Below are 27,398 nucleotides of genomic sequence, written 5' to 3'. Positions count from 1 at the left end.
TTCCTCTGTCTGCTGCTGGTCTCACCCGAACAATTTTTTTTCCTCCTGCCTTACACTGATAATTGTAGTTCACTCTTGCTCAGCTGTATTGACTTTGATGTTATGATGGCTTTGTACTACTGTAGCTAAGATCAGAATCTGGGCCCAGGTGCTTCATCTGTTTAAGGGACCATTAGCTTCACTGTACCCCCTGCTTATATAGCTGTATGTGAAGTGATACATCAAGCTTTGCAGTTATTCATGTAAAGGAGACTGATTTTTTTTCTTTTGTGTCTCCAAGCTGTCTTCCTCTATTTTAAATGGCAAGATGTGCCTGCTGTCCTTTCAGTTTGTGGTTTTTTAAAGAGTAATATGAAGTAAATTCTGCTATCCCATTACTTGATTCTATGGCTCTAAGAAATTTATTAATAAATCGCTGTAGAATTTATTACTATACTGTAATTTTTTTCTTTTTTTTTTTTTTTGTTAGAGATGAACGCAATGATGTTTTAGCTGTGGCAGACTGGGGTCAGAAACTTTCCTTTTACCAGCTTAGTGGCAAACAGGTATGTTTTAGAAAGTGCATTCAAGAGTGGCAGGGTATTTTTGATTTTGTTTTGTGTCCTATATTCAAAGTGTTTGTACACTAGTGCTTTATTAGCTACATTAAATGTTTTCTGTTTTCCCAACCTTTTATGAGTCTGCTTTCTTTTAACCATCTTTTTCTTCACCTCTTGTTTCTCCCATGGCAACTCAGCTGCTGTCTTACAATTCTTGTATTAAAGCCCTTACAACTTTGCTGACTTTTATGATGTGGTTTACTGGTCTGTAGAGGACATCTTTATATTTTTTTCAACTGGTTAAAGGGGGTTTTGTGAGTTGCTTGCATTCCGAGTAGGCTGGTTTGGGACTGGAGGGATTCTTGGGTGTATTTTAGAACTGCCTTTGGCAATCTTAATATAGCCAGTGGTTCTGGGGTATTGAAAACTTATGCATGGCTGGAGAGATAAGAAGAATGGTGTCAGTGATGGCACTTGTTGCCTTGGGAAAATATGAAATGATCCTTTTGTTAATGTTTTTGATTTTTTTTTTTCCCCTTGTAGATTGGGAAGGACCGAATGCTCAATTTTGATCCTTGCTGTGTTAGCTATTTTACTAAAGGAGAGTATATTTTATTGGGAGGTTCAGATAAACAAGTTTCCCTCTTCACGAAGGATGGGGTGCGTCTTGGTAGCATAGGAGAGCAAAGCAGTTGGGTGTGGACATGCAAAGTTAAACCAGACTCCAACTATGTGGTGAGTAGGAACATTTCTCTGACATTTTCACAGACAATTTGTCATACAAGGTAAGACCATAAATTTCAAACTCAGTTGCTTAGTCTAGACATTCTTACTGAGGCAGCAGAACCTAAGCAGTGCCTAGTGAGGTCCTAGAACTACCACAGAAATTAAAAATATCCTGCAGAAGTAAAACTTGGGCTGTAAGGGGGCTGTAAATGAGCATAACAAATGTTTTCAGATGGTAAGGCATTTGCTGCATTTTGATTAAGAAAGAGGAGGGAAAAGAAGAAGAAATGGCAGCTAATAACTTCTAGGTTAACTTCCCGGAATTCCATGATGGGAGAATAATGTTCGATCTGTTTGAGTTTCTAGCATTACACCTTGTGGAAAATGCGGACAAGGCAACTGTTAGCCATGAATGCTGCACTCTGTGTCATTGTACAAATGTGAAGAGATACAGAGCAAATTTAAAAACAAACAAAAGCCACCACCCCCACCCCCTTCCCCCCCAAAAAAAACCCACAAAAAACCCCACTCACCAAAAAAACCAACCCCAACAAAATAAACCCAAACCAAACCCCACATGCCCAATATGGTGGTCTCTATGGTCTATGATGTAATCAGTCTTCATTTAGCATTGCACTTTTACCACTGTTTAAGTACAAGTAGGCTGTAACTGGTATCAATCTATACATTATGCAGGAGAAGGAGCATAATGTTCATATAAATACTACACATTTTGCCAATTCTCACCTACATGTACCAATTAACTAAAATTATTTTCTTGTGTTCAGGCAGTAGGATGCCAAGATGGAACAATATCCTTTTATCAGTTGATTTTCAGCACTGTTCATGGCCTTTATAAAGATCGCTATGCTTACAGAGACAGCATGACTGATGTTATTGTCCAACACCTCATCACTGAACAAAAAGGTAATTTCACACTTGCAGTCAGGCCAAAGCTTCATTCTCATTCTGTTTTGTTTTGGTTTTTTAATTAATATCCATCAGAACACTTGGAATTTATGCTGTATGTACCAGGCAGATTGTTGTCACTTTGACAGTAAAACTGAGGAATACTGTTTGCAGGATTAGAGTGCAAACTTGGATTCTGGAGGATCAGCACTGACAAGCTTAATGAAAGATGTGGGGATTTGAAATGACATTGGGAGGGGCAGAGGCTTTTAAGATAAAGTTTTAATCTCTGCGAATGAGATAAAAATACTGTACATCATATTTGGCTTTTCTTTTTTTCCTTACTTGCAGCCTCAAGGGTTTGTGCTGATTTTGTTTCTTTGTATCCACTGGCTTTTTATGGCAAGGAATCAAAGTATTGCTCTGGAATGTGCTGTTAGAGAGTGATAAATTGTGGCGGGGATAGTAGATTACATAGATGCAGAACAACAAAGATATCCGAGCAGGAATCTGATTTTAATATTAGAGGTGCTTTAGAAAGATTCAATTTTAATGTATTAGTAAGTTTTCTGATTTCTGTATCCATTATTTTCATGTCAGCTTATACTGTATTGTTTTTGTGTTTTTTCTCTCTAGTTAGAATAAAAGGCAGAGAGCTTGTTAAGAAAATTGCCATCTACAAAAACAGATTAGCAATCCAGATGCCAGAGAAAATCTTGATTTACGAGTTATACTCGGATGATTCTTCAGATATGTATTATCGAGTGAAGGAAAAGATAGTAAAAAAATTTGAATGCAACTTGCTGGTTGTATGTTCAGATCACATTATTTTATGCCAGGTATGTGCCTTAAAATCTAGAGTAGTCTTGGGGTGCATTCAGACTTTAAGATAGCTGTCCAAATAGCTGGTAGGAAAAGATTGTTCTGTATAATCTATTACAGTTTTTCCCCAAGGTACCAATGTGTAGTGCTGTTGTAATGTGCAGCACTGACATACTTCCAGGCAATAGCCGTGGCATGCCACAGGTGGCTCTGTTTCAGTAAAACAGTCTCTGTAGTGAATTTGATAAGTACATAATCCAGGGGAACTTTTGGGTGGGGATGAACTACTAGAAAAAGGTGGGGGTTTTTTGTTTTTGTTTGTTTGTTCATAGCATTGGAAAACCTTAAAGAATTCACTCTGTTAAATTGACTGTTTGACTTTACAATTTTTATATGTAAAAGTAGGCACACATGCTAGTATAGGTATAAACATAGCACATCAAAGACACAGGGTGTTGTCTTTACCTCCCTGCAGTATTTTGTATGTTATTGTGTCTTTAGGAGAAAAGATTGCAGTGCCTCTCATTTAGTGGCATTAAAGAACGAGAATGGCTGATGGAATCTCTTATTCGTTATATTAAAGTAATTGGAGGACCTCCAGGAAGAGAAGGCCTTTTAGTTGGTCTAAAGAATGGTCAGGTAACACGTAATGTCTAGTATGTGTCTTTTCACTGCAAATAAAAACTGTTGTATGCTTTTAGGGGGAGATCTTAGGAGCAGCATGCTCTTCTACAACCTAGAATTTTATTTGACAGTCTCATCTTGTGACTAAAAACTAATTACTTCTACCTTTCACATTCTTTGGCTGTAAAATTCATAAAAACATGTTTAACTTTGTCTAAAGCCCCTAAGTTGTTAGGAACAACTGACAAAAATGGAGTTCTTGGTGAACTGAGAGAGGGTTTGTCTTTACTGGGGGTTGGTGTGTGTGTGTGTGTACACTTCTGATGACCACTTGTGAAGGTGTGGATGTTCTAGAGGTTAAATTGCTGTCTATTTCATAAGCCATTTAGCAGCTGAAAATTTCAAACTGGAGCCCAGAGGTATTGATATAGAGAACAGGAATAGAGAGGAAGTTGAGATCCTTTGTCTTCTGTATCTATGCTATATATTCCTATAGTATTATATAAGTGGAGCATTAAAAAATCCAGGATGTATAGCATATGATTTATTTATATAGGCTTGCAACCTGGAGTATGTTGTGGAAACAAGTCTTTTCAAGATACCTCAAATTGAAAGCATTTCCTTAATTTTAATGCACAGTTTATCTCTGGAAAAAATTGCAATTACATGCTTTAAACAGCATTAAAGTTTGTACCTGCTATGCTATTTCTAGTTTTAGGAATAAAAATGGATAGACTGAATTTCGTTTCAAATATGTCTAGATTCTGAAGATATTTGTCGATAATGTCTTCGCAATCGTCCTGTTGAAGCAATCCACAGCTGTGCGCTGTCTGGATATGAGTGCATCCCGAAACAAGCTGGCAGTGGTTGATGAAAACGATACCTGCCTAGTATATGATATTCATACCAAAGAGTTGTTGTTTCAGGTAAAATTCAAAGTTTGTTGTTTTTGGTTTTTTTTTTTAAGGGGGGGGCAGGAAGTGATTTGGAGCACAGAACATACCAAAAGCGTTGCTGTGCAGAAATTCATACAACTGTCATTTAAGCCATTAATCACATTTTGTAGGATTTAATTGTGATCTATTTCTCTATCGGAACTGCCCTTTTACAGATGGTAGACAAGGAATTAGAAAACAGATGATATGTGAGCAACAGCTGAATAAAGAGCACTTAAACATGTGACCTTTTCAGTTTTAGAGCTCTGTCCTGGTTCCCTTTGAAGCATTACAGTTAATGAGCATTTTGGCTTCATCATTAGTACGAACAGAATTAAAGCCTAAACTTCTTTGTTCATCGTGTATTCCCAGACTATAAAACGGATAATGATAATTCTCTCTTCACTGGCAGTTTAGCAGTCACTCTAAGGATTCATTCATTAATGTTGATGAAATGTTTGCAGAGAACACTGGATAGAAAGTATGAAGTGCTACAAGGATAGGGTCTGTAACTTTCTTTTTGTGACGGGCAGAAAAGTGATCAATTAAATGTGCTAGCTAACTAACTATTATTGTGGAATTTTGTATTATGTTCTACACAGTTTGATAGTATAGATCATTAGTAAATACAGAACAAAGGAAAGACAATTATAGCTGTTTATTAAAATGTAAAATATGTCCCTGTAAATCTGTTTAGGAATATACTAGGCTTTAGAATATTACAAACGTATATAAGAAGTGTGTGTGTGTACAGCCAGGCTATAATAGGTCGAATGTTCTACCTGAAGGATGAATATTTCTTAGGAAAGAAGATGTGATTGCATCTTTTGTAATCATGAGTTATTTTGCTCTTTAGGAACCCAATGCTAATAGCGTGGCTTGGAATACCCAGTGTGAGGATATGCTTTGCTTTTCTGGAGGAGGTTACCTTAATATCAAAGCTAGTAACTTCCCTGTCCATCAGCAAAAACTTCAAGGTTTTGTTGTGGGTTACAACGGCTCCAAGATCTTCTGTCTTCATGTGTTTTCTATGTCAGCTGTTGAAGTTCCGCAGGTAATCCTTTAATCTCATTAACTTCGTATTTCGTAAACATCAATGTTTAAGAAGTGAAGAAGCTTTTCTGAGATTTACTCGTATTCCATTACCAAATGATTGCAGTTCTCACTTTCTTCATTGTTATTTAAGTTATATTGCATGATATATTTTATTTTTGTTTATTTGGCATTAATTAAGCTGACTTCCTTTTTTCTGTTGTTGATTCTTGTTTCTAATTCTCCCTTTCTACTTGCAAATGCACATAATCTAAAAGCAAAGATGAAGATATGGTGCGGGTGTTACCTCTTCCTGCATTTTTACTGTAGTCTCTCTGTGTATCTTTTCTCAAGTAGTAATTTCATTTTTCTTATGAAAAATATTGTCTTACCCTTGCTTCATCTAGATGTGTTTAGGCAATATTTAAGCTGTATATTTTAGTCTGAATGTATAGTACATATGTAGTCTTTATAATCTAAATTTAGATACTGCCTTCCACAAAATGCTATTTTTTGCATTATGGGAAGCAATGAAAGAGTCTAAAACAGTCCAGGAAACAAAATAAAAAAAGGGAAAGATTCTGACTTATGCACCCAAGCGTGGGCAGGATTTGAAACTGAGAGTCAATGAAGAAGGCAAAAGTGCCATGTGCTTTTATTAACTTATGGATACCTGTGTTACAGACCCCCATCTGTTCCTCTGAGGCATTATGCAGATCCTTAATTAGACTCTGGGTTGTCCAGTGTGGTTGCCAGCCATGAGATCAACCAGGCCTAGTACATTCTTTGTCTGGCTTTGGCGTGCTGTAGCCACCAATATGCCACAAAATTATTGTGAAGTATCACAAAGGCAGCTTTTTCAAAGCTATGCTTTTGGAGGGAAGGAGGGAGTACCAAAAAGTATACAATTTTCAGATTAAATTTATAAAAATAACATAGAAATCGATCTGCATACTGTCTTTGGTTGCAAACCTAGAGTTAAAGGTGATCTAGCTGCAGTGCTCCCTGTTCGTTCAAAGGGTTTGAGCTGTAGCTGCAGATCCTGAGCCTTAGTCTATCTGTGTCAGCCTGCAGTTGACAGTTTCTCCCTCTAATTCCCTTTTAGGGCAGGTCCTTGAGGTCAGTGTCCTTTGGGCTTAATAAGTGCAGTCTTGGTAAAACAGCTTTGTCATCAGCGTTGGCACAGAAGGGTTACTTCCTCATGATACCTCTTCCTGTGGTGTCTGAATATTTCCAGGGATACTTCACACTGGGCTGTTGTGCCACTTTTCATGCTTTTAGCCTTTGAGAACAAACTACCCCCTCCTTTAGTCTGCTTCTAGTATTTAAAAAAAAAAAAAAGCTCATTGTATATCATATTTAGCATGTACAATGCTCAGAGGAATTCACATTCTTAACTACTTCCTAATATGCAAGGAACTGAAGATTTCAAGATGGGCAAGTTTGGAATATAATTAGCTCAGCCTGTCTAAAGATACAATAATAATCACCCTGGAATGTTGTTCTGTCTGTTATACAAAAAACATACGTTTATGCTCTGTGGAGCTTGTAATGGTTGTGATTGGAATATATTTTTTTTCCCCAATGTATGTAGAGAATTTCACTAATGTATGTCAGTATTATGCTTTCTAATACATGTTTTTCAATGGAAATCCTCAGTCTGCACCCATGTATCAATACCTGGAACGAAAAATGTTTAAAGAAGCCTATCAAATTGCATGTTTAGGAGTAACTGATACTGACTGGAAAGAACTGGCCATGGAAGCCTTAGAAGGGCTGGAGTTTGAAACTGCTAAAAAGGTAAAGCAGATATTTACTTATTTAGCAGAAAGCTTGTTTTATTTTATATATATATATATATATATATATACACATATATAAAAAAAAGTGTGTCATAATGTATGTGTTATGGCTGGAATACAAAGTGCTGTTCCTGGGTTACTATCTTAATTGTCTTTAGTGCATATATGTTATTCCACATACTAAAGAAAATGTTGGTTTGTTATATACTCAGGATCTTGAGGTGAGGTTTTAAACTGAAATCGAATTTACCTCTCTAGATAAATGCCATGTTCTAAATCAAAGTGTTAAATGCAAAGAAAATGGCTTCTTTTATCTGCTGGAAAATGTGCTAATGAATTTGGGGGAAATAGAACTGGAAAGTTGTTCAATGGTGCTGCTGACCAGCGGGTGGCAGCAAAGAATGCCTTAGCTGACTTTCCTCCCCCACCTCTTCCCCAACGCTATAAACTTACTCTTTTTTTCCCGTAAGTATTTAAGATAACCTCAGTTCAAACGTGGAGGTTTCATATTCTTTGTTATTTACGTACTAATGTTCTTTGAGGGCAATGGTGGTAGGATGTCATCATTTTAGTCATTTTCTATCTGGAATGCCTTGGTTTTGGGGGTGGTCTATAAATGGGCATATACTGAAGAACAGAGTTTTTCTCCAGCATGAAATACTTCCCTATTTTCTTTCACCACCTTTTCTCAAATAAGAGAGGGCGAACTGAGTTCAATGTCGTGAATATTGTATGAAGGACAAACATGCTAAAAATATGCACGGAATGGCCTGTAATGATAAGCATCTTTTAATAACAGATTTTTTTAAAAGGAAATTAAATGCTTTATTTTTCTTTTTTTCTTAAGTGGAGGCATCAGAATAATTCATAGATGGCTTTATGCAAATAGATTTTCTTAAAAAGAAGTTTTCAGTGCCTGAAAGTGAAGTGGAATTTTAAAGCAGCACCCTCTTAGAATTAGAGCGGATTAATTTGAACAAAAGCAGCTTCTTGACATTAAAGGCTCTCATAGTTCCTAGTCCAGTCTAGTGTAAGCAGAATATTCTATGCCCTCTTAAGCATTAGTTTGGTTAGAAGTCTTGAATGTGGGGTCTAAAGAGTTAAATTTCTATTTTTTGATGCATGTCAAGAATAAGTGCTAAGCTGCTGTATATCGCACGTGACTTTGCCACTTGAGACTTTGGGTTGCACATTTATCTCCATTTGCAAAAGATACTACACTGTCTTGCAGTACTTTTATCTTATCCTCGTCTTACTTCCTTTCCTCTCCCTGAGCTACTTCATACTGAATTTTCAAAATGGTATAAAAACTATGAACATATGCAGTATGCTTTGGCAATACGATCAATTATATGTTCTACCTTGTAATAGTTTCCGTAAATTTCCTTGTCTGTATCATGCCTCACACCAAAATGGAAAAGCTGTAAAATAGCTAGAATAAAAGTATGTAATACTCTAAATGGCCTTTTGTATTTCTTGGGGGACTGACATACGTACACCTCCTAGTCCCTTCCTTTGCTGTTTATTTTCAGTAATAAGCTGTTTGGATTGTACCCTTGTCTTATTTACTGTAATGCCTCAGGCCCCAGTTGTAGTCGGAGCCCATCAGGTTAGGGACTTACACAAACACAAACCTCAGCATAGCATATTTCTGTCTGTCCTGTTTGCATGAAGACAACTTGATTTATGTGTAACAATATTCTGTAGATTTTTCTGGCTTTTCAAGTTAATTCTTTTTATTCTTTTTTCTTTTCAATAGGCATTTACCAGGGTACGAGACCTTAGATACTTAGAATTGATCAGCAGCATAGAGGTAAGAGAATGTTAAAGATGATGTATTTTCTTACACTTAGTACTATACCAAAATCAGTACTTTCTATTTTGGAGGGACTTTTGTTCGGATAGTGCTTCTGACAGCTGGAGAAGTATTTAGAGTGAAAAATCCTGATTAGCAGAGATGACTCAAATTCTAGTCATATGACTGAAACTTAATGGAAAGAAAAAAAGGGGATGTGGGACAACGAGAACTTACGAAACTGTCTTCAGGAGAACTGGAAAAACGTTCAATATTCAATTAATAATTGGTAGAATACTACTGTGCTAGCAGAACTTAGTACAGAATACTTCATAAACATGAGTTAATTAAGCCTTTCCTTCCCCCCTGGAGGTAGGTAATTACTATTATCTCCTCTTTGCAGAGCCAGAAACAGGCCCAGAGAAATAAAATGACAAACTCAAGGTTTCATGACAAGTCTGTGGCAACTGGAAATAGAATTTAGGATTCCTTGCTTCCATACTGTGCTCTAATCACTAGTTCTTATTCTTTTCACACTTCTTGATAGAATTTCACTAGACAATAACTGTCTGTCATGAGCACATTAAAAGACATGGTATCATCCTTGTCCTTCTACAAAGGCTGCATGATAATGCTTAGTTTAAAGATCTGTGTTGAGATGGCACAAAGGGAATTCCTCTTTCTCACGCTAATTAGATCTACACCTTCTCTGAAAGAATACATTCCTTATCTTCCATTTGTGCAGAGCTGTCCTGGTTCTGTCAAAACACCAGTTGGTTGCAGTTAACTTTTCTTGGGGTCTAACATGGGACAAAGTTCTGCGTTAGGACACCACCACCCCCCTTTTTTTTTTCTTTCCTTTAAAGGGTAGATGGGTAGATGAGAGCATTCTCTCACCTCTGCTAACCTTTCTTTTCCACACATGCTTCTCTAGATCTGCATCTGTTGAGGATATTCTGGAATTTTCATGTTATATTCTGTTTAATGAGAAAGATTCCCTTTGTAAATAGGCATAATCTTACTTTCAGACTTCTTGAAAATGCTCCTTCTGAAGTGAGAGTTCTACATCACTGCTTGTTCTCGCTGGTGGTGCATTGGATTCTTTTTAAGGCTTGTAAGGCTGTAACTAAGCACACGTGTCATTAATATGATGGTTTTCTCTCAGTAATGACACTTTTTTTCCCTAATAGATGACAGCAGAAAACATGACTGCCAGATCTCTATTTGGCAAGATTCTGTGAAGTCTTTAAAAAATGGTATAAAAAATCCTCTGATTTATTCTTTTAACTAAGTTTTTAAAGGAAACTTTCAACACCAGTCCAGTATCAGCCGAGTCAGTAAGTGTGACCAGAAGGTGTGATGGCTGAATCTCCTTTGGCAGTAGAGAATTGAATTTGTATGCTTGTGGAATGCTTTTCCCCCTTTCGTGCAATTTTCTTTAAATTCAATTCACATCTATATATTTCCATATGAGGGGGACTAATAGTACTAATTTTATCCAAAGCAGGGTAGTAATGTGTTTCCAAGGTATAGGATAAATATAAACATACACATTAAAACACACACACATGCACACATATGCACATGTGTGTGCATACATGTGGCATTGGTCCCTTGAAGTCGGTGTGCCTCTATGGGTCTGATTCACATGAAGGATTTCTCTGTGGCACTGCACACACTTTGCCTCTGTGGTCCCTTCCCAGACAATCAGAGTGAGCAGTTCTAATTAGCACGAGAGTATGTGCAGGTCCTCTGGAAGCAACTGCTGCCTACCTGAAATCATGAACTCTTGCATGTGGGGACAGTGGTGGTGACACTGGTTTTTATTCAGACGCAGGTTAACATACTTTTTGAATCTGCTTATTGCTAGCAATCACTTTCATGTTTGTCATCCCACCCGCACATATTGTTAATTTAGCCAAATTATATGCTAGTGAGTTTCTACAGGAGAAAATAAGGAACCCATCAGATGCCTTTTTTAAAATACCATAGCATAATGATAGTGTGTGTTCATTTTCCTGTGTGATATCAAGAGAAGTGATTTTTCATCGTTATGGTTTGTATAGCGACATTTAATTTTGCTCATCCTAATTTTAATTAAGAAGGGATTTAATCCTTTAATTGTAAATTCACCAGAAATGTAGGAGAGGCATAATTATCATATGCTGTTACAGGTTTTTATTAACAGTTAAAATCTAAGCCTGAAAAATCTAATTCTTCAATGGCTGTTTCTCACCTAGGTCCTGATCATCTAGAATATTTTCTACATCTCTTTGTGGTTTTTTTCCAGGAGCGGAAGAAGCATGGAGAAAACAACAATGAACTGTTCCTAGCAGATGTTTATGCCTACCAGGGAAAATTCCATGAGGCAGCGAAGTTGTACAAAAAGAGTGGACATGAAAACCTAGCTCTCGATATGTACTCTGATTTACGCATGTTTGACTATGCAAAGGTAATAGTTTGGAACTGAATATTTAAATGCAGAAATATTAATGTACCTGTAACTGTTTTCAAAGTATGATCCTACAAAAGGATTGGATGAAATGCAGGCTTTGAATTCTAACTTTATTTTCACTGTTAATTGGTTGACATTGATTTTGGCTTATAAGGGGAAAAATGGTTATCTTCTGTGCCTTTTTCGTCAGAGTCTACTACTGAGGTTGCAGATTGTGTTTTGTATAGTCTCAAATGTGTCCATGGAATTCATGGCTTTTCAGTGGATTTTCTTGTTGGACACCCCAAAGGTGACTCTTTCATTGTGATTATATAGTAGTATCCATAGTAATTTTCCTTTTTTTAAAAACTAAAAATCTCATTTTTATGACTGTTTCTTCCTCATTATCTCGCTCAAGAGTCAGTTTTTATTTTTTTGTCTTCCAAAGGTAATAAGGTAGTACTCATGCAAAGTGGAGGTGAGTGCACCATGAATTTAATTCACTTCCGTATTATAATAAAAATATTTTTCTTTCAGAGTTTAAACTTAAATAGTTATGTTCTATATTAATGTATTTTATAAAGTGTATACAAGTATACTAACCTGGTATATTTTTGTTTACTAGCGAATTTTCTTCCAAAGATTCAATATGTCGTTTTTAAAAAACTCTGTTTCCATGTAGAAGTAAATTGAATATGGTTTTAAAAAGTGATGTTTTTATACGGCGATAAGAAAGCATTACTTGGCTTTTAAGTCTTCTATGGTGTTTTCTTATCAAAATCCCTGAGAATGCATGCACTGTTTAGTCTCATTCGTCACTCATCAGAACCTTATTCTGCCCAATACAGGACAAAGACTTTACCATGACATGCATATAAACTGTTTTAGCATAGATTCCACAAACTGCTACAGAGTGATCTTTTTCTTCCAAGAGCTTAATATAAATACTTTGGGGCTTTGCTGATGTAAGTCTGACTTCCACTATTTTTGGCTGATGAGTCTTTGTTAGCTTCAGTGTTTTGGCTCCTCTTGAACATAAATGTAATTCATAGATGAAAATTTTCCCATAAGTCTTCGTAAGAATCTTTTAACTCTTGGCCGTAGTCATGTCTATATTTAACTAGCAGAGAGCAAAAGGTCTTGTGTTTCCTATCCTTGAGAGTAACTCCATGCAGAGGAAATTAAAGGTACTTCACAGCATATGAAGGAAGCTTCTTGTGCAGGGAGTGCACAATACATAGAAGAATATGTAAACCCCCCTGGTCTGCCAGTTATTTTTCCAAGGAATGATATATGGGGGGGTGGGCGTTGTTTTTTGTGTTGGGTGGTGGTGGTATTGTTTTTTTAATGCTGCCAGAATTACACAAAGGAACCCTTACAGAATCCGATTTCTTGTGCTTGACTTTGATTAGCTCTGGCTGGAGAGTCCAGACTGGAGGCAGAGGTCAGGACGTCCTTTGATATCTGGTCATAGGCTTATTATTGCAGTACCAGATCACAAATTACTGAGAACTCACAAAAAACTCTTTATACTGTAAGAAGCTGAGCTTTTGATTTTAGGCTTATTTTGGTGACCTAAGCTGAAAAACAAGTTGTGTCAAAGATGCTGTCAACTTGATTTTTTTGCTTCTGTTTTTTATATTCAAAGATTATCATGACATTTTTATAGTTATTCACTTGAATCAGGGCCGTGTTGCAGTAGATAATGCTAGAGCAAAATCCTATATGGAGTTCATTTAAGAGCTGACATAGAGATGGAGTATAGTTCTGTACCTGTTGACTGGCTGCGTCAGGGAAACTGGTGAATTGTGGTAGTGGAACAGATCTGTTGTGGGTGGGTTTTTTGCCTCTTTGTGGTTTTGTTTTGGTTTTTTTAAACCTCAATCAGAATTTACCAGAAACACAAAGGATAAGGTAATTTTCCACTCTCTTCTCACCTTTCCATTTCTCCTCTCTTCTAATTTTTCATTTGATAGAAGCTGTTTTAATGGACAATAGCCTGTTCTGTTAACAGACAAAATTGCCCTTAATTGATCTTCTGGTGTTGAAGTTTTTTTTTTTCTTTCTTTTTTTTTTTCCCCTGGCGCCTGATGTCAACAGATGTGAACCATATGGTGCCAGGGCTTTGGTATTGGCAGAAGAAGCTGAACAAACTATTAGAAATATTTCCAAAATGGTCATCAACACAGCTTCCAGCCTTGGTGTTTGCATTCCTTGCAGAAGTCCAACCAGTAGTTCAGAATCACTCTCACTTTTGAGCAGCTGTCATTCCATCCTCATAAAAGAGCTTCTTTGATATATTGTAATATAATTATCAAGTGTCTTTGCAGAAAACGAAATTTCAGCCTTTAATTGATTTGTGGCTGGGCATCCTGATGCTAACATATGATTGAGTGGGTATACTATTGTTAACTAAGCATGGGGTGGGGCTGGGTCATCTTTGAGAATGAAACCATACCTTCTGGACTTGCAAAAGAAAATCTGAAACTTGGAATTAATCTATTACAGTTTTTGAGATTAGCACTATTTTGTTTTGGAAAGGCATGTTCTTGAAGAGCATGCAGAAATCATAATTTGTATTCACTTAAACAGAGAGCAAGCTTTCCAGAAACCAAATGGGGACATGTTTATTACCTCTGAGGCATTGCATCATCATTCTGGCCCTCCCAGAATCTCCCACTTTTTTTTTTTTTAATTGAAATCTATCTAAATGGGAGACTTGCTGTTGTTTTCTACCAAACATTGGACCTTCATGATTAGCTGCTGAAGGCTGAATCAGTTCATGTTGCTCTGTATGCAATAGTTCTTTTCTTAGGAAGCATAACAATATTCATTGAAAAAGCCTTTATGTATTTTAGAATTTGGACTGTAACGATGTTTGTGACCAGAAGGTAATGCAAACTTTTGTATTGCACTATTTCAGGATTTTCTGGGATCTGGAGACCCCAAAGACACGAAGATGCTAATAAAAAAACAAGCAGATTGGGCCAAGAATATCAATGAACCAAAAGCAGCAGTGGAGATGTACCTCTCTGCAGGCGAGCACATGAAGGCCATAGAAATCAGTGGGGACCATGGCTGGGTCGATATGTAGGTTTTAGTTCCATTTCAGAGATAATATATAATGAAAATTCAAATGAATTATCATGAATTCTGCATAATTTTAAAATAAGACAAAACTTGTTTGATATGTGCCTCTATATCAGATTGAGTATTTGAAGCACATCTACAATTAAAAATGTTTTAAAAGTTACGTATGTTTAGAGGGTAGGGACATAAATATGTTACGAAAACAAATGCATTACAACAGTAGAGAATGAATGGGCTCATCTGTAGTATAAGACTGTCTTCTAAAATATGCATGCCTTAAGCTTTTCGGAGTAATCATCACAGCAGTGCTTGTATGTGTTGTTTTAAGCTGTTAAAGGCAATCATCTAGTGGGTAGAGAAGACAACTGGAGCACAGAATCCCTAGAAATTCTGGGGCTACTCCTGTCACTGGTCAAATTCTCCTTGATTTGCAACAGGTGACACTTTGGGTTGTTTGTGGAGTTGCCCAGTCTTGTTGTGTGGCAAAGGGGGTAATATTTATTCAGGAGCCTTTTGTTTAGGTTAGGGTTGAGGAAGTGTGTCCCATGTCACTTAGGGACCTACTCCCTCCCTCCGTCTTCATGACTGTGCGAAGAGTCTGAGATATGGAATTGCAGGTATGAGTAAAGATTGAAGGAGCGGGTTTCGAGTATGTAAAAGGAAAAAAATTTGGAATGTTTGCAACATTGTTTAAACAGTTTTCAGTATGATACTACTATTATGATATTTATTAAATAATAACTGATTAAACGAGAAGTTATTACAATAATTAAACAAAAGGCAAAACAACAAGGCAGAATCTGAAACATCTGGCTTCTTTTTACTGGGTCTAGGTTAATTGAAATTGCTCGAAAACTGGATAAAGCTGAGCGTGAGCCTTTGTCAAAATGTGCCTTCTATTTTAAGAAACTTGATAACCCTGGCTATGCAGCAGAAACCTACATGAAGGTTGGTGACCTGAAAGCATTGGTCCATCTCCACGTGGAGACTCATCGCTGGGAAGAAGTAAGCATGCCCTTGATGTCTGTGTTTAAAACCATTACTACTTATTGTCTGTGGTTGCAAGAAAGGGAGACAAATGTCTGGCTCCCCCACCACTGTAGTGAAGGGAGAGGCAGGGAGGGAGCCTTCTGTAGAATGTGATTCAGAGTATTTAAGTTAATTTTGTATGCTCAGTGTTTGTTTGGTGGTGGGTTTGTTTTTTGATTTGTTTGGGAGCTTGGGGGTTTTTTTTTGTTTGTTTTAGTTTCCTGGGTGAATATTTCTTGGTCTCGCTTCTGAGCACCATTTTTGCCTGTTGAGTTATAGTTGCCCACTTCCTATGGTGATCCATGGGATGCTTCTAGTCCATCAGAAAGAATAAATAGTATCATGGGAAATTCTGTTTTGAACTGTATTATTTATAATTTGGACACACCCGAGTGAGAATACCATACACATTATTTAGATCTGATGAATGTGTGCTGTGGTAGTGTGGACCCCACTCTATAACTGGATTTATGCTTCTGATTAGGTAAACTTCTGACTTCACTGGATTTTTCTGTGAAAACATGGGTCTGCCAGTACCATCCACTTCATAGCTGAGGCCACCATTAATTTTGTTCTTGATTCTTCACATTAAGTTTTTAATAGGTGTAGTTTCTTAAGGAAATGTTTTCAAAGTGCTACTGCAATTGACAAACCCCCTCCCCCAATTATATGGATGCTTTGGAAAATTGCAGACTAGTCCTTTATTGACTAGCAAGTTTAGCAAGTAAATCTAAACTGCATTTATAGTGTTACTTCAATTTCTTTAGAAGATATATTCTGTAAAAATAAAAATATTTTTTTGTGTCTTGCTGTGAAATCTACTAAATTTCCTAGATAATCACCTTCAAGTTTCCCTGTTTCAATAACCAGACTGCTACTATGCTTAGCTTCTTTTCTTTTGTTGTTGATTGCTTTTTATTTTAAAATACATTAGTCTCATACTGGAGAAAATATGCATTACACTCTCTATTCTGTGGATGTATTTTTGTTGTGAATTTACTTAGAGCTAAAGGATTGATCCCATGGAATATTCTAAACCCTTTAACTGTTTAAACCATGCATTATTCTAAAAATGAGGTTTTTTTATTTACCTCAGGCATTTGCTTTGAGTGAAAAGCATCCTGAATTCAAAGATGATGTCTATGTCCCTTATGCTCAGTGGCTAGCAGAGAATGATAGATTTGAAGAAGCCCAAAAAGGTAAGAATGTCACTGACAGATCATTGGTCACTTGAAATTTACTCCATACTGTTCCAATATAGAATATGCAGACTCTGCCCTGGAGAGTTTCTTATCGGTAGGATTCAAAACCAAATAGAATCCGTGTTTTCATACTGGTCTTAAAGTAGCTGGAAGTATCCTTTGATAAGGAGATAAGATAAGAAAATGTGATGGATCTGTCAAAAATGATGGCATCTAAATACAGGTCCAGATTTTCCATCGCATTGTGTATCTGACTGTGGCACGTGGCAACAGTATTTGGCATATAATCTGAGCTGGTTTTGTTAATATTTTTATCAGAATAGAATTCAAAATACGGCATCCACCTAATAAATGTGAGTGGAAAGCATAGTTTTTCCTTATATTTAGGTAATGTTGGGTTTGTACAAGTAAAATTTTCCTGTTTCTTTAAGAATTTTCATGTATTTTGTTAGGCTTATAAAATTACCTTTAAAGAGAACTGTCAACCTGCCATCATGTGAACAGGCTTCAAAATTTAATTCATAAACTGTTCCAGGGACAAGGAGATGTTGAAGCAAGCTCCATGTGGAGCCAGCACATTTTTAGTATAGTTACTTTTCGCGGGTGCAGCTCCGTGTGACTGTTGCATCTGCTGTTTCCAGAGCCAGCTCAGATCTAAGTGTATCACTGCATTTGCTTGCAAGGGCCAAGACAGTGAACGTGCCGGACATGATCTGTCTCCACACAGAAGTAGTTTGTGTGTCTCGACACCAAACCTTTGAGCACCTGGTTTTAAGGGCAGTTTGGTAGTTTGCGCATAGAACTCTGTGAATGTAGGTATATTGTTCCCAGTTTGTTCCACAAAGCTCTGTGCTGCTGTGGCTCAGCAAATAAAAATGCCCCAGAATTGGATGAGCTAGATATCATTGTGTAGCTATCTGAGAATTTGGGTATATCTGAGCTAGCTGAAGCCAGGAGGCAATTGTGCTGTGGGGTTGGTTTTTTTGGGGGTTGGTTCCCCCCCATCCCCATTACCCTATATGAAGAGTGTGTTTGCCAAATGCATGTTTACCAAGTGAGAATTCAGGATCTTACTTTATACTGGCTTCTGAGTATCAAATAAAGAAGTGCTGTTAATAAATAATAGAAGGATATAGTAAATGCTGTATTCTTTCAAAATACTCAGCATTACAAACCAGAGCGTTAACTTCAAACATTAATTTATTGTAGTTTTCAATGAAGTTTGATTTGCAGTGTTTAGATTGCCATTGTTTGTATAGAGATCTAATCATCATAGCATTTTTGCTGTTTTCTATATTTAACAAAAAAAGCAACCAGTGTTGTACAAAAATCTATGAGCTCAAGAGCTGCTGAGACAGCGCAGAAGCCACAAAATACCTACAAATGCTTCTCATGTTCCATTAATGTTGCTGCTTTCAAGGAGAAAAATACCAGTGTATAATCCTTTTTATCCTGCCCTGGAAAGACTATTTGATATTGGCTGAATAGGCTGCTCTTAATTTAAAAACATTAATTTCAGTTAATTGATATAATCGCACTGTAAAATCCTCTTTGTTTTGGCCTTCTTGGTAGCATTTCACAAGGCTGGCAGGCAGAGTGAAGCTGTAAGAGTGCTGGAGCAGCTAACACACAATGCTGTGGTTGAAAGCCGATTTAACGATGCAGCCTATTATTATTGGATGCTTTCCATGCAGTGTTTAGATATAGCCCAAGGTAAGTAACTGAAAGGAGGTTTATATTTGTTACTTTCTTGTGTATGTAGACAAACAATTATTGAATTGTGATAGCATTGCTGCAACTACTTCACTGTTGTGTGGCTTTGTTTTTGGTTTTCTTGATGCTGCGCATAACTCTGGCTTGTGCTATTTTTATAGTCCCCCTGGTTTTCCCATGTGCTTATTTAAAACAAATAAGCAAAACGGCAACATCAGCATACATAGGCCTCCTTTTGAAATCTGACTAGAATCAAAATCATGTCTCCTGGGACCATATATCCTCATGTACCTTCCCACAACATGCTTTAACTAAAGAAGTGATTGGAAGATTAAATTACTAGTAAATAAAAGATGATCTTGGAGTGCAAGATACATCTAGTATTTGAACATAGGTTGGAGAGGTACTTCACAAATTATTTCTGCCAACAGAGATAAAACTGATTTTGTTAGCTATCATGTCTTCTGAATGTACTTCACTGGGAGAGAGGTGAAGCCAGTAGTTAATAGGTGTAATTTAGTGATAATGAATACAAAAGATTGATAATACTGCCTTTTGCCTGATGCTATAAGTACCTTTTTTTTTTTTTAGTTCAGGTGATGCATGATAGTGCTGATCTGTTACCTCTCAGGAATTTTATAGAGATGCAAACTCTTCCAATTGGCTTAGTGTATTTAATATTTATGAAATAAATGCTTCAAAACTAATTTTACTTGTAAACTCTGAAGTTACGGATGAGGTTTCCAGTGATGCACACCTACTATTTTCTACCTTTATCTAAGCTATAGCCTCTAGCTATATTAAAACCATTGCCTCAACTGTTTTGTGTTTTACCATGCTTGTTTTAGACCAGAAATTTGCTCAGAAAAATGGCAAGTCTGTATAATGTGTGGTTTGCACAGGTAGATGGGACACACTTGAACTGGTACATACCTCTTTTGGAAGTGCTGGCTCTAAAATCATAATATGCTGTTTTCTTCCAACTGAGTCTCATAGACTCATCTTGGAGACTTACACTAACGCCTTTGCCTCCTGCAGAGAATGAACAACAGAAGACTGAAATGTTACAGAAGTTTCATCACTTCCAGCATTTGGCAGAAGTTTACCATGTCTATCACTCTATTCAAAGATACACTGTAAGATATTCACTTTAGAAGTTGTGTATTTATGCTTCCTGAGCATTTTTCTTTAGGGAGTCCAGAAATAACTAGGAATAATTAATGACTTCTCAGGCAATTAAATATTGAGTGTAGATTAGTGATACTGTATAGTAACTTTATTTCTTTATTATACAGCCTTCTGCTGTACTGTACAAGAACTTCTGTTGTCTTAGTTCGTAAAAACTGCACTGCAGTTTTAGCAGGTCTGTGCTTCTCTCAGTGTGGGTGGAAGATATGACGATGATTGACTTCCCACCCCCAGCCCTTTTTTGCTAGCTATATTGGTTTGGTTCCCCAGTGACCTGAGCCTCTGGTCCTACACAGGCTATGGTAGGCTTTTCCTTTAATCATGGGAAAACAAGATTGAACAGAAGAAGGCACCCTAGCTTAGGGATTCCCGCAACGTGGTACGTGTATCAGTAGTGATGTGTGTAAACTACTACAAAATGATAAGCAGTCATGAGTGAGGAGCTCCTGCTACTTCCAGCATTTACAGTAATGTTGCTGCCACTGTTGGTGAAAAGATCTTTTGTAAAGCATTTGAGAACTCTTGATCTGTGCCCTTGCCCAAAAGATGACTCTGTGCTATGGAGGTTTTTGCTGGTCAGACTACTTCAGACCTTACAGTGGTGGAGGCTCTACACTATTGCTGGCCAGTCTGCCCGCATTTTTAAATAGCCTGTTTTAGCTACATGGATCTCTTTCTTTCTTTTTCTGCATGTAGCAGGCATGAGCTTTGGTGATAAAGACATGCAAAATCCACTTGCTATATTCTGTCAGCGCCTCTTCTTTTTGCAGCTGTATGAAAGAAACACAGTACTTGAGATGCCTGGTGCTGTGATGCTTAGTGATATGAGTTGTTGATTTTCCAGCTTAGAAATATGTCTGTATTTTTAATAACTGCAGGAGGAGCCTTTCAGTTTCCACTTGCCCGAAACCCTCTTCAATATTTCCAGGTTTCTGCTTCACAGCTTAACAAAGGAGACTCCTTTGGGGATCTCAAAAGTGTATCCTTCAATAGAGTATAAAATCTAGAAGTTATCTCGTGAGATACATGAAAGGAATAATTGATGTTGATCCACAATGCAGAGATCTCCTGTAGGGTATCTTCAGTTTCAGCTGTTGATGATAGTTAATGGAAACTGACTTTTGCCTTTAAGGAAACAATTGGCATCTTCAAATCACAGCGTTTAACTGCGCCACTTTTTTTTTAATAGTTTTGGAGAGCTGTACAAATCAACTAACGTGTAATTCTCAAAACCACCCACCCAGTCTGGTGTATCACCTTTGTCAGAGAAGCAAGTTCTAGGATACCAGTCACTGCAGCAGGATGTTGGCTCTGAATCTTGACAGTGTTGTTGCAAGGAGACTGAACTGAGACAGGAGGTGGAGGGGGGGGAAACAGGAGCTTTTGCTTCACGTGAGGCTGGTATAGCTGTGTAGTGTCTGTCAGACTAACATTTGCGCAGCTTTGTTAGTGCATATTGCATCTTTGGAGGGTACTTCATAAACACTCTGTGTGTGAACCCTGTGGAAATGCACCTGTCTGTAAAAGATAACAAGAAGGGTCACTGGATGCCAGAGGGAGGCCTGATTTTCTTGTTTTTACTTCATTTATGGCTTTGGATGGGATGTTAGCTTTCCTTTTCATAACTTCCTTGCTTATAAATGTATAACCTTTCATAAAGTCTTTCATGACATGCCTTGTGAGCAGTAGCTTTCTAAACAGCAGTTACTGTTACACAGTGATGAAAGGAAAAGACAACCCTTGGTCAATGACGCAGAGCATATGCTTTATTTCCAGTAAGAATAATGTGTATTTAGTTGGTGTCTGTGAGTTGCTGGTGTTGTAAGATTTTTTTTTTTTTTTTTTTGGCTGGGGGAAAATCCATGCACACTAAAATTACTGAAATTTTGTAAATGGAGTCAGAATATTTAACTAAAGCAATGTTTATGTAGGGTCAATTCCTTACCTTGCTAATAATTGCCCAGTTCTTTCTAATAACTGATAGTTCTTTCACACTTGTTTTTAAACAAAGTTATGTAAATAGATTTCTCTTGTTAAAGCTGTTTAAAGTACTGGTGTTGGATATGCTTCATTGCACAACTTCTCTGATTACAAAGAGTATTGCAGTTTTTCCTAAATGCCATTTGTATTTTTATTCCTTAATTAAATTATAGCAATACATTATTTGCCCTGGCAAAACAGAGTAAAGCTCTTGGTGCATATAAACTGGCTCGTCATGCCTATGACAAGTTACAGGGACTGCAGATCCCAGCTAGGTTCCAGAAATCAATTGAGCTGGGCAGCCTGACAATCCGATCCAAGCCATTCCATGACAGTGAAGTAAGTTGTGATGTGTATAATGTTAATCATTAATATGTGGCCTAATCCAAGAATCTGAGTTGCTGTATGCACAAAAAAATCTGAAATATATTATGCATAGCTCTGTGGTATAACTATATTTCTGCTGGAAACACAGTCCTTTTATTGTTGTTCTTCAGGTCAGACTTCCTTTTGCTCCTGAGAACAAATTAAAATCAGTCCTTTCTTTATGGGCAGCTTCCATCCTCCCTCTCCTGTCTTGCATCTACCTTCCTCTCTGCCTATTAATTCTTTCAAGCCTTTTTCTCTCTGATCCACGTGCAATTACTCCACAGTCTTTCTCTCTCTCTCTCTCCAGCTGGAGGTCACTTTCATTTGTCCCACTCTTAGCACTCTTTCCCTCCTCCCCCTATCCCTTGAATGACTTTCCTTCCTTAAGTCTTATTTTTAACACCTTTTCTTCTTTAACTGAAGTCTGACTTTCTGCAGTGCTCTATGAAGCCATGTCTTATGGAGTACTCACTAAAAATAAGTCGCATTGTGCAAGTGAACATGCACCTGACCACCTGAAATAATAGAAATACAGTCTTAAGAACTGCCTAAAATAACTGTGCTCTTGAAAAGAAGAGAGATGAATTAATTGGAGAACTTGAATTTGACCAAACCTTAGAGCAAAAAACTTTGCTTCAGTAACCTTCTCTTCAACTTCTTTTGTCACTGTATTTGATGCAGAATTCTGCTTCTGTTACTGCAAAGGCAAGGTGAAAATGTAATTGTTAGAATGGTGAAGACAGCTATTTTTAATGTGAAAACTTGCTGTTTTATTAAAAAGGGAACGCATTTTCAGATGTTAAGGGATCTGATTTCACAGCAGTATTTCTCCAGATTAGCGCTGATGTAGTATCCGTGGTGTAAACCTAAGGAGCCCATATTTAATTGAAAACAAAGAGTTCAGGATGTGCTGATCTGTTTACGATTACTGTGCTCTGTATGTGTTTTTGCAGGAGCTTGTGCCCTTGTGTTATAGGTGCTCTACCAACAACCCTTTGCTAAATAACTTGGGGAACGTCTGCATTAACTGCAGACAACCTTTCGTCTTCTCCGCTTCCTCCTATGGTGCGTTGGAGTATCACATTTGGTTGTGCTTTTCAAGTAGATAGATGTTAACTAAGCAGAGTAGATTAGTACTTAATTTGTTCTCTCTGCAATGTTATTTGGACAAACAAATCTTCCCTTTTAATGCTGTTAGGTTTGACTAAGTGGCTGCTTCTTGTCTCAGGGATAGTTGGATTTTATTGCAAGATAGCAGCAGCAGTAAAGCATTGCTTTATTGTGAGACACCGAATGGTATAAAGTGTTTATTAATACAGATGCAATCCTTTGAGAAGTTGAGGGGTTTTGGGTTTGGTTTAGTTTTATTTTATTTAACTTGCTTCATGAGAACATGTGGGCAGAATACCACCATCATAGAAGCCAGAGTGTGTTCATTTCTTAAGAGGCACAGTATCTTCCAGGAGGCATTTTCTGAGTTCTCACAGGTCAAATGCTCCTTGCTTTTCACACCCCTTTAGAAGTACTGCATCTGATTGAGTTCTATTTGGAAGATGGCATCACAGATGAAGAAGCTGTAGCTCTCATTGATCTTGAAGCTCCAAGATTGAATAAAAGAGAGAATAAATGGCAAGAGATGATGAGTGACCGTATCCTTTTGACTAAAACTGGTTTCCACTCCTTTTCTTAGGGGAAAAAAGCAACAATTTTTGAAATTTCAACCCCCCTTAGGTTTAAAATTTTCTTTGTCATATGACTGATGTGACTACAATTGCATCGTGTTTCCTTTTCAAGTTAGCATAACAACAAAAGTAATGTTTTAACTAAACCTAATATTTTCTTAAAGCTTTTTCATCAGGAAAATTGGTTTCTCATCATGTAAAATATTTCTTTTTAACAATGGAATGCCATGCTTTACCTATTCTGTTTTAACTGCTTTCTGTAAAGAATGGGGAGAATCTGAAGTGTGTTATTCACTTCCAATAACAGCTTGCTCTAGAGGCTGCCTTCTCTTAGCCAAGGGAAACCAGCATGGACTTTCTTCATAACCATTCCTGTTGGAATCTGTTTTGTAATGCTTCGGCATCCAGAGCTCCCAATTGCTGTGGGGGGCGTATAATATTAGGTGCAGAGTAATGCACAAGAAAACACAATCTCTGACTAAAGCAACTCAAAATGTAATTTAAATAGGTTGCTTCATTTGCTTTTTGTCATCTGTCAGAAGGGGGCAGAGAGGGAAAGAAGGCAGAGCTGATGTCATACTTGGTTGTGGTCAGTTTTGTCATTCTACAGCAGCTGCAATGATAAATTTCCCCAGTCACTGTGAATCACAGCAAGCCCTTCTCTAGTACTTTCTATAATAATCTAGCCACGGCAACAGTTTGAGAATACTCTGACCCTCTGGAGCAACAAGGATACCAGTCCTCCTGGTATGGTTTCATATTTATTCTGAGAGTGCTAGCTACTGTGAGGACAGCTAGTTTTATAGGAACTCTGTTTCTTCCTTAAGACATGCATCTAGATTCACAGAGTTTGAGGCTTGATGACAATACAGATATTATTGAAGATGATGATCCCTTTACAGCAAAACTGAGCTTTGAGGTAAGAGCCTTACCTGTATCTTCCAGTTGTTTCTTTCTTGCTACCAACAGAAATGAATAGAAAATTTTAACTTACAATCCATGCTGCTTTTCTGGTGTGAACATGTTACAAAGACTACCACAAGAGAGATACAAAGCAGGGCACTGGAAGAGAGGGATGGAACTTGAGAGGAAAGGGATTTACCAGTTAACTCCTCTCTTAAAAAAACCCAGAACAACAACCACAAAAAATCCACATAAAATAACAAAAGATCTTAAAGTAAACATTCCTGGAATTTGGTTTTATCATAAAATGATACAACGGGGCTGTCCCCCAGGGTATTTCTGTATCTAGGCAGTATGCCTATAAAACATTCGTTACTGTGAGGTTTTAATAAAGGATGTGGACATGGGTGTTATTTACAAGGAATTGTGTTAAAATGAATAATGGAAGCTCACTGAAACCAAGTTAGAGATGTGGCTGGATGCTGCCGTCGCTGAAGGTATTGATAAAACTGACGGTGAGTTTGATGGGACTAGTCTCAGGCCAATTCTATATTAGCTTTTTCTACTGAATTTTACTTTGCTTCTTACAACGTCTTATTAATCCTCAAAGGGCTTTGCAGTTGGTAACAGTAATTCTTTCTAAACCTGCTCTCCTGCAGCAAGGAGGCTCAGAATTTGTTCCAGTGATTGTGAATCGTGCTGTTCTCCAGTCAATGAGCCGGAGGGACGTCCTGATTAAACGCTGGCCAAAGCCATTGCGGTGGCAGTATTATCGTTCCCTGCTACCAGATGCCTCCATTACCATGTGTCCATCGTGTTTTCAGGTAGTGTTTTCATGGAGAGGTTTGGGGGGTGGGGGGAACCAAAAAAAAACAAAAAAAAACCCAACACAAAAAAAACCTGCTGAGAACCCTCTGCCTGAAACAATTCTAATCATTGAAACCTCATACTTTAAAACATATTCAACAAATTCCTGAATGTAGAGACAGAGAAAGCAATGAAAACCAAAAAATAAGCTGTGTGATGCACAGAGGAACAGCTGCCTTCTGAAAATTTTGAGGTAGCTGAATTTGAGAAGTTGAACTGACAGCAAGTCAGAGCCTCTCGAGCAAGCCTTGGCTGAACAACAAATGCTGATTTGTATTTATTTCTTTTTGCGCTGCCCCTCTGACTTTCAGCCTGGTCTAGCAGGGAAAATCAGTCAGTAACTAGGTTAGCTTGTGGTTCAGTCCCTCTCCTTCCCCTCTGAGGAATGGTTTTTTGAAATACTGGAATTCAGTCACATTTGCTTACATAGAAACTGTATAATTTTTGTCCTTCCTTCTGCAAAAGTAATTAATTGGTTTGTGCCTCTTCAGCAACATTGGCAGTGGTTTGTGAAATGCTTGCTGCTCATTCCAGGTTATAGCTCTCTCAAACAATTGAAAGTTAAGAGGACCAATTCTCTTGTAATGGTAGCTTCAGAATGTTTGTGCCACAGAGAAGCTGTTGAGCTCAGTTTGCATTTTCTTTGAGCTAGTCACAGGCTAACTTGCCCCTAAATCTGTTCCTAATTAACAGATGTTTCACACAGAAGACTATGAGCTTCTCGTACTGCAACATAACTGTTGTCCATTCTGTCGACGGAGGATAGATGAGTCAAACCAATGAAGAAAAACAATCTTATACCTCAACTGACAGACTTCCCTATGGGCTTGGCAAAACACTTCTTAGATTCGTAGAGTTTTCCTAACAACTTAGTTAAGTCATCTTGTTTCATTTTGTACTTAAGAGTGGAACTGAGTTGAAGAAATGTAACTTTTTTTTTTTAAATGAAAATGTCTGTTGTTTGTGAATGTCCTCTACATTTCCCAGGCAAGCAGCTGAAGTGCCACAGATTTTTACAGGAATGTTTCTAGAGTCAAGTTCAGCCTTGAAGTAATTGTTGGTTTTATTCCAACTTGTGTTAGGACTTGATTTGCTCCTTAATATGTACCCGTTATTGACAGATCTTCAAATAAATGGGACTATTTTTCATGACTCTTTGTCTTGGAATTTGCTATAATGCTGCTGCTTCTGAGATTATTTTTTTTTCTTTCTATTCTATTTAGAGAAGAACACCATTAGAGTTCAGAGCTCTTAAAGTGTGATCTTAAGAGTTACAGTGATCTTGGCATCAAGGACCATCTCACAGCCACACTGAGTGGAGAGGGGTCGAACCTTTTAATCTGTGCAGAATTCACCCTTCTTAAAAAGCAAAACTCCAGGTTGTGCATGGAAGTATGCATTTCATGCTAACCAACTTCCCAGACGAAAGAACCTCAACTGCCCGCTGCCGCATATGTAATCCTAGTAACAGTAGCCTGTTTACTACTAGTGAAGGAAACACCACTGACCTGATGGGCTAAACTGAACTGTAAATATGTCGGGGTGCCAGGCGGGAATACCAAAGCAGCTGAGGGCTCATGGTCAGCCAGTGGTTTCCCATAGCACCTCCTCTGTACCCAAGGTAGGAGAGCTCTTCATTGTCTGCTGAGAAAATCGTAAGTGAGGTCACTTGCTGTGGTACTGAAATCACGGGATGGTTCCCATGACTCCTGGCGTCCTGTCAATTCTTGTGGCGTTTGTGATCTGAGTGTACCTTT

The 27,398-nt window shown here is 37.6% G+C and overlaps 1 protein-coding gene across 6 annotated transcripts in view; it reads left to right on the top strand.

Annotated features, from left to right (window-relative positions):
- Positions 1 to 26,793, top strand: part of IFT122 (intraflagellar transport 122) — a 33,895-nt gene extending 7,102 nt beyond the window's left edge. For 2 of the 6 annotated variants that reach the window (XM_075158533.1, XM_075158536.1), the window contains 22 exons: positions 470 to 545; positions 1,083 to 1,274; positions 2,054 to 2,192; positions 2,811 to 3,013; positions 3,498 to 3,635; positions 4,382 to 4,546; positions 5,412 to 5,609; positions 7,247 to 7,387; positions 9,149 to 9,202; positions 11,475 to 11,636; positions 14,542 to 14,708; positions 15,542 to 15,713; positions 16,834 to 16,936; positions 18,512 to 18,652; positions 19,691 to 19,788; positions 20,719 to 20,819; positions 21,994 to 22,159; positions 23,143 to 23,254; positions 23,710 to 23,838; positions 24,711 to 24,790; positions 25,434 to 25,598; positions 26,335 to 26,793. In XM_075158533.1, coding sequence (XP_075014634.1) covers positions 470 to 545; positions 1,083 to 1,274; positions 2,054 to 2,192; positions 2,811 to 3,013; positions 3,498 to 3,635; positions 4,382 to 4,546; positions 5,412 to 5,609; positions 7,247 to 7,387; positions 9,149 to 9,202; positions 11,475 to 11,636; positions 14,542 to 14,708; positions 15,542 to 15,713; positions 16,834 to 16,936; positions 18,512 to 18,652; positions 19,691 to 19,788; positions 20,719 to 20,819; positions 21,994 to 22,159; positions 23,143 to 23,254; positions 23,710 to 23,838; positions 24,711 to 24,790; positions 25,434 to 25,598; positions 26,335 to 26,424 — 2,992 coding nt within the window. In that variant the 3' untranslated portion in view covers positions 26,425 to 26,793. Of the gene's footprint in view, positions 1 to 469; positions 546 to 1,082; positions 1,275 to 2,053; positions 2,193 to 2,810; positions 3,014 to 3,497; positions 3,636 to 4,381; positions 4,547 to 5,411; positions 5,610 to 7,246; positions 7,388 to 9,148; positions 9,203 to 11,474; positions 11,637 to 14,541; positions 14,709 to 15,541; positions 15,714 to 16,833; positions 16,937 to 18,511; positions 18,653 to 19,648; positions 19,789 to 20,718; positions 20,820 to 21,993; positions 22,160 to 23,142; positions 23,255 to 23,709; positions 23,839 to 24,710; positions 24,791 to 25,433; positions 25,599 to 26,334 lie in introns of all 6 variants that reach the window. The other 4 variants (XM_075158532.1, XR_012674954.1, XM_075158534.1 and 1 more) reach the window with 4 other exon arrangements.
- Positions 26,794 to 27,398: the final 605 nt, after the last annotated feature.

This window comes from Calonectris borealis, chromosome 10 (assembly GCF_964195595.1).
Source record: "Calonectris borealis chromosome 10, bCalBor7.hap1.2, whole genome shotgun sequence".
Classification (NCBI taxonomy): Eukaryota; Metazoa; Chordata; class Aves; order Procellariiformes; family Procellariidae; genus Calonectris; species Calonectris borealis.
This window is presented reverse-complemented; position numbering and strand designations above follow the sequence as displayed.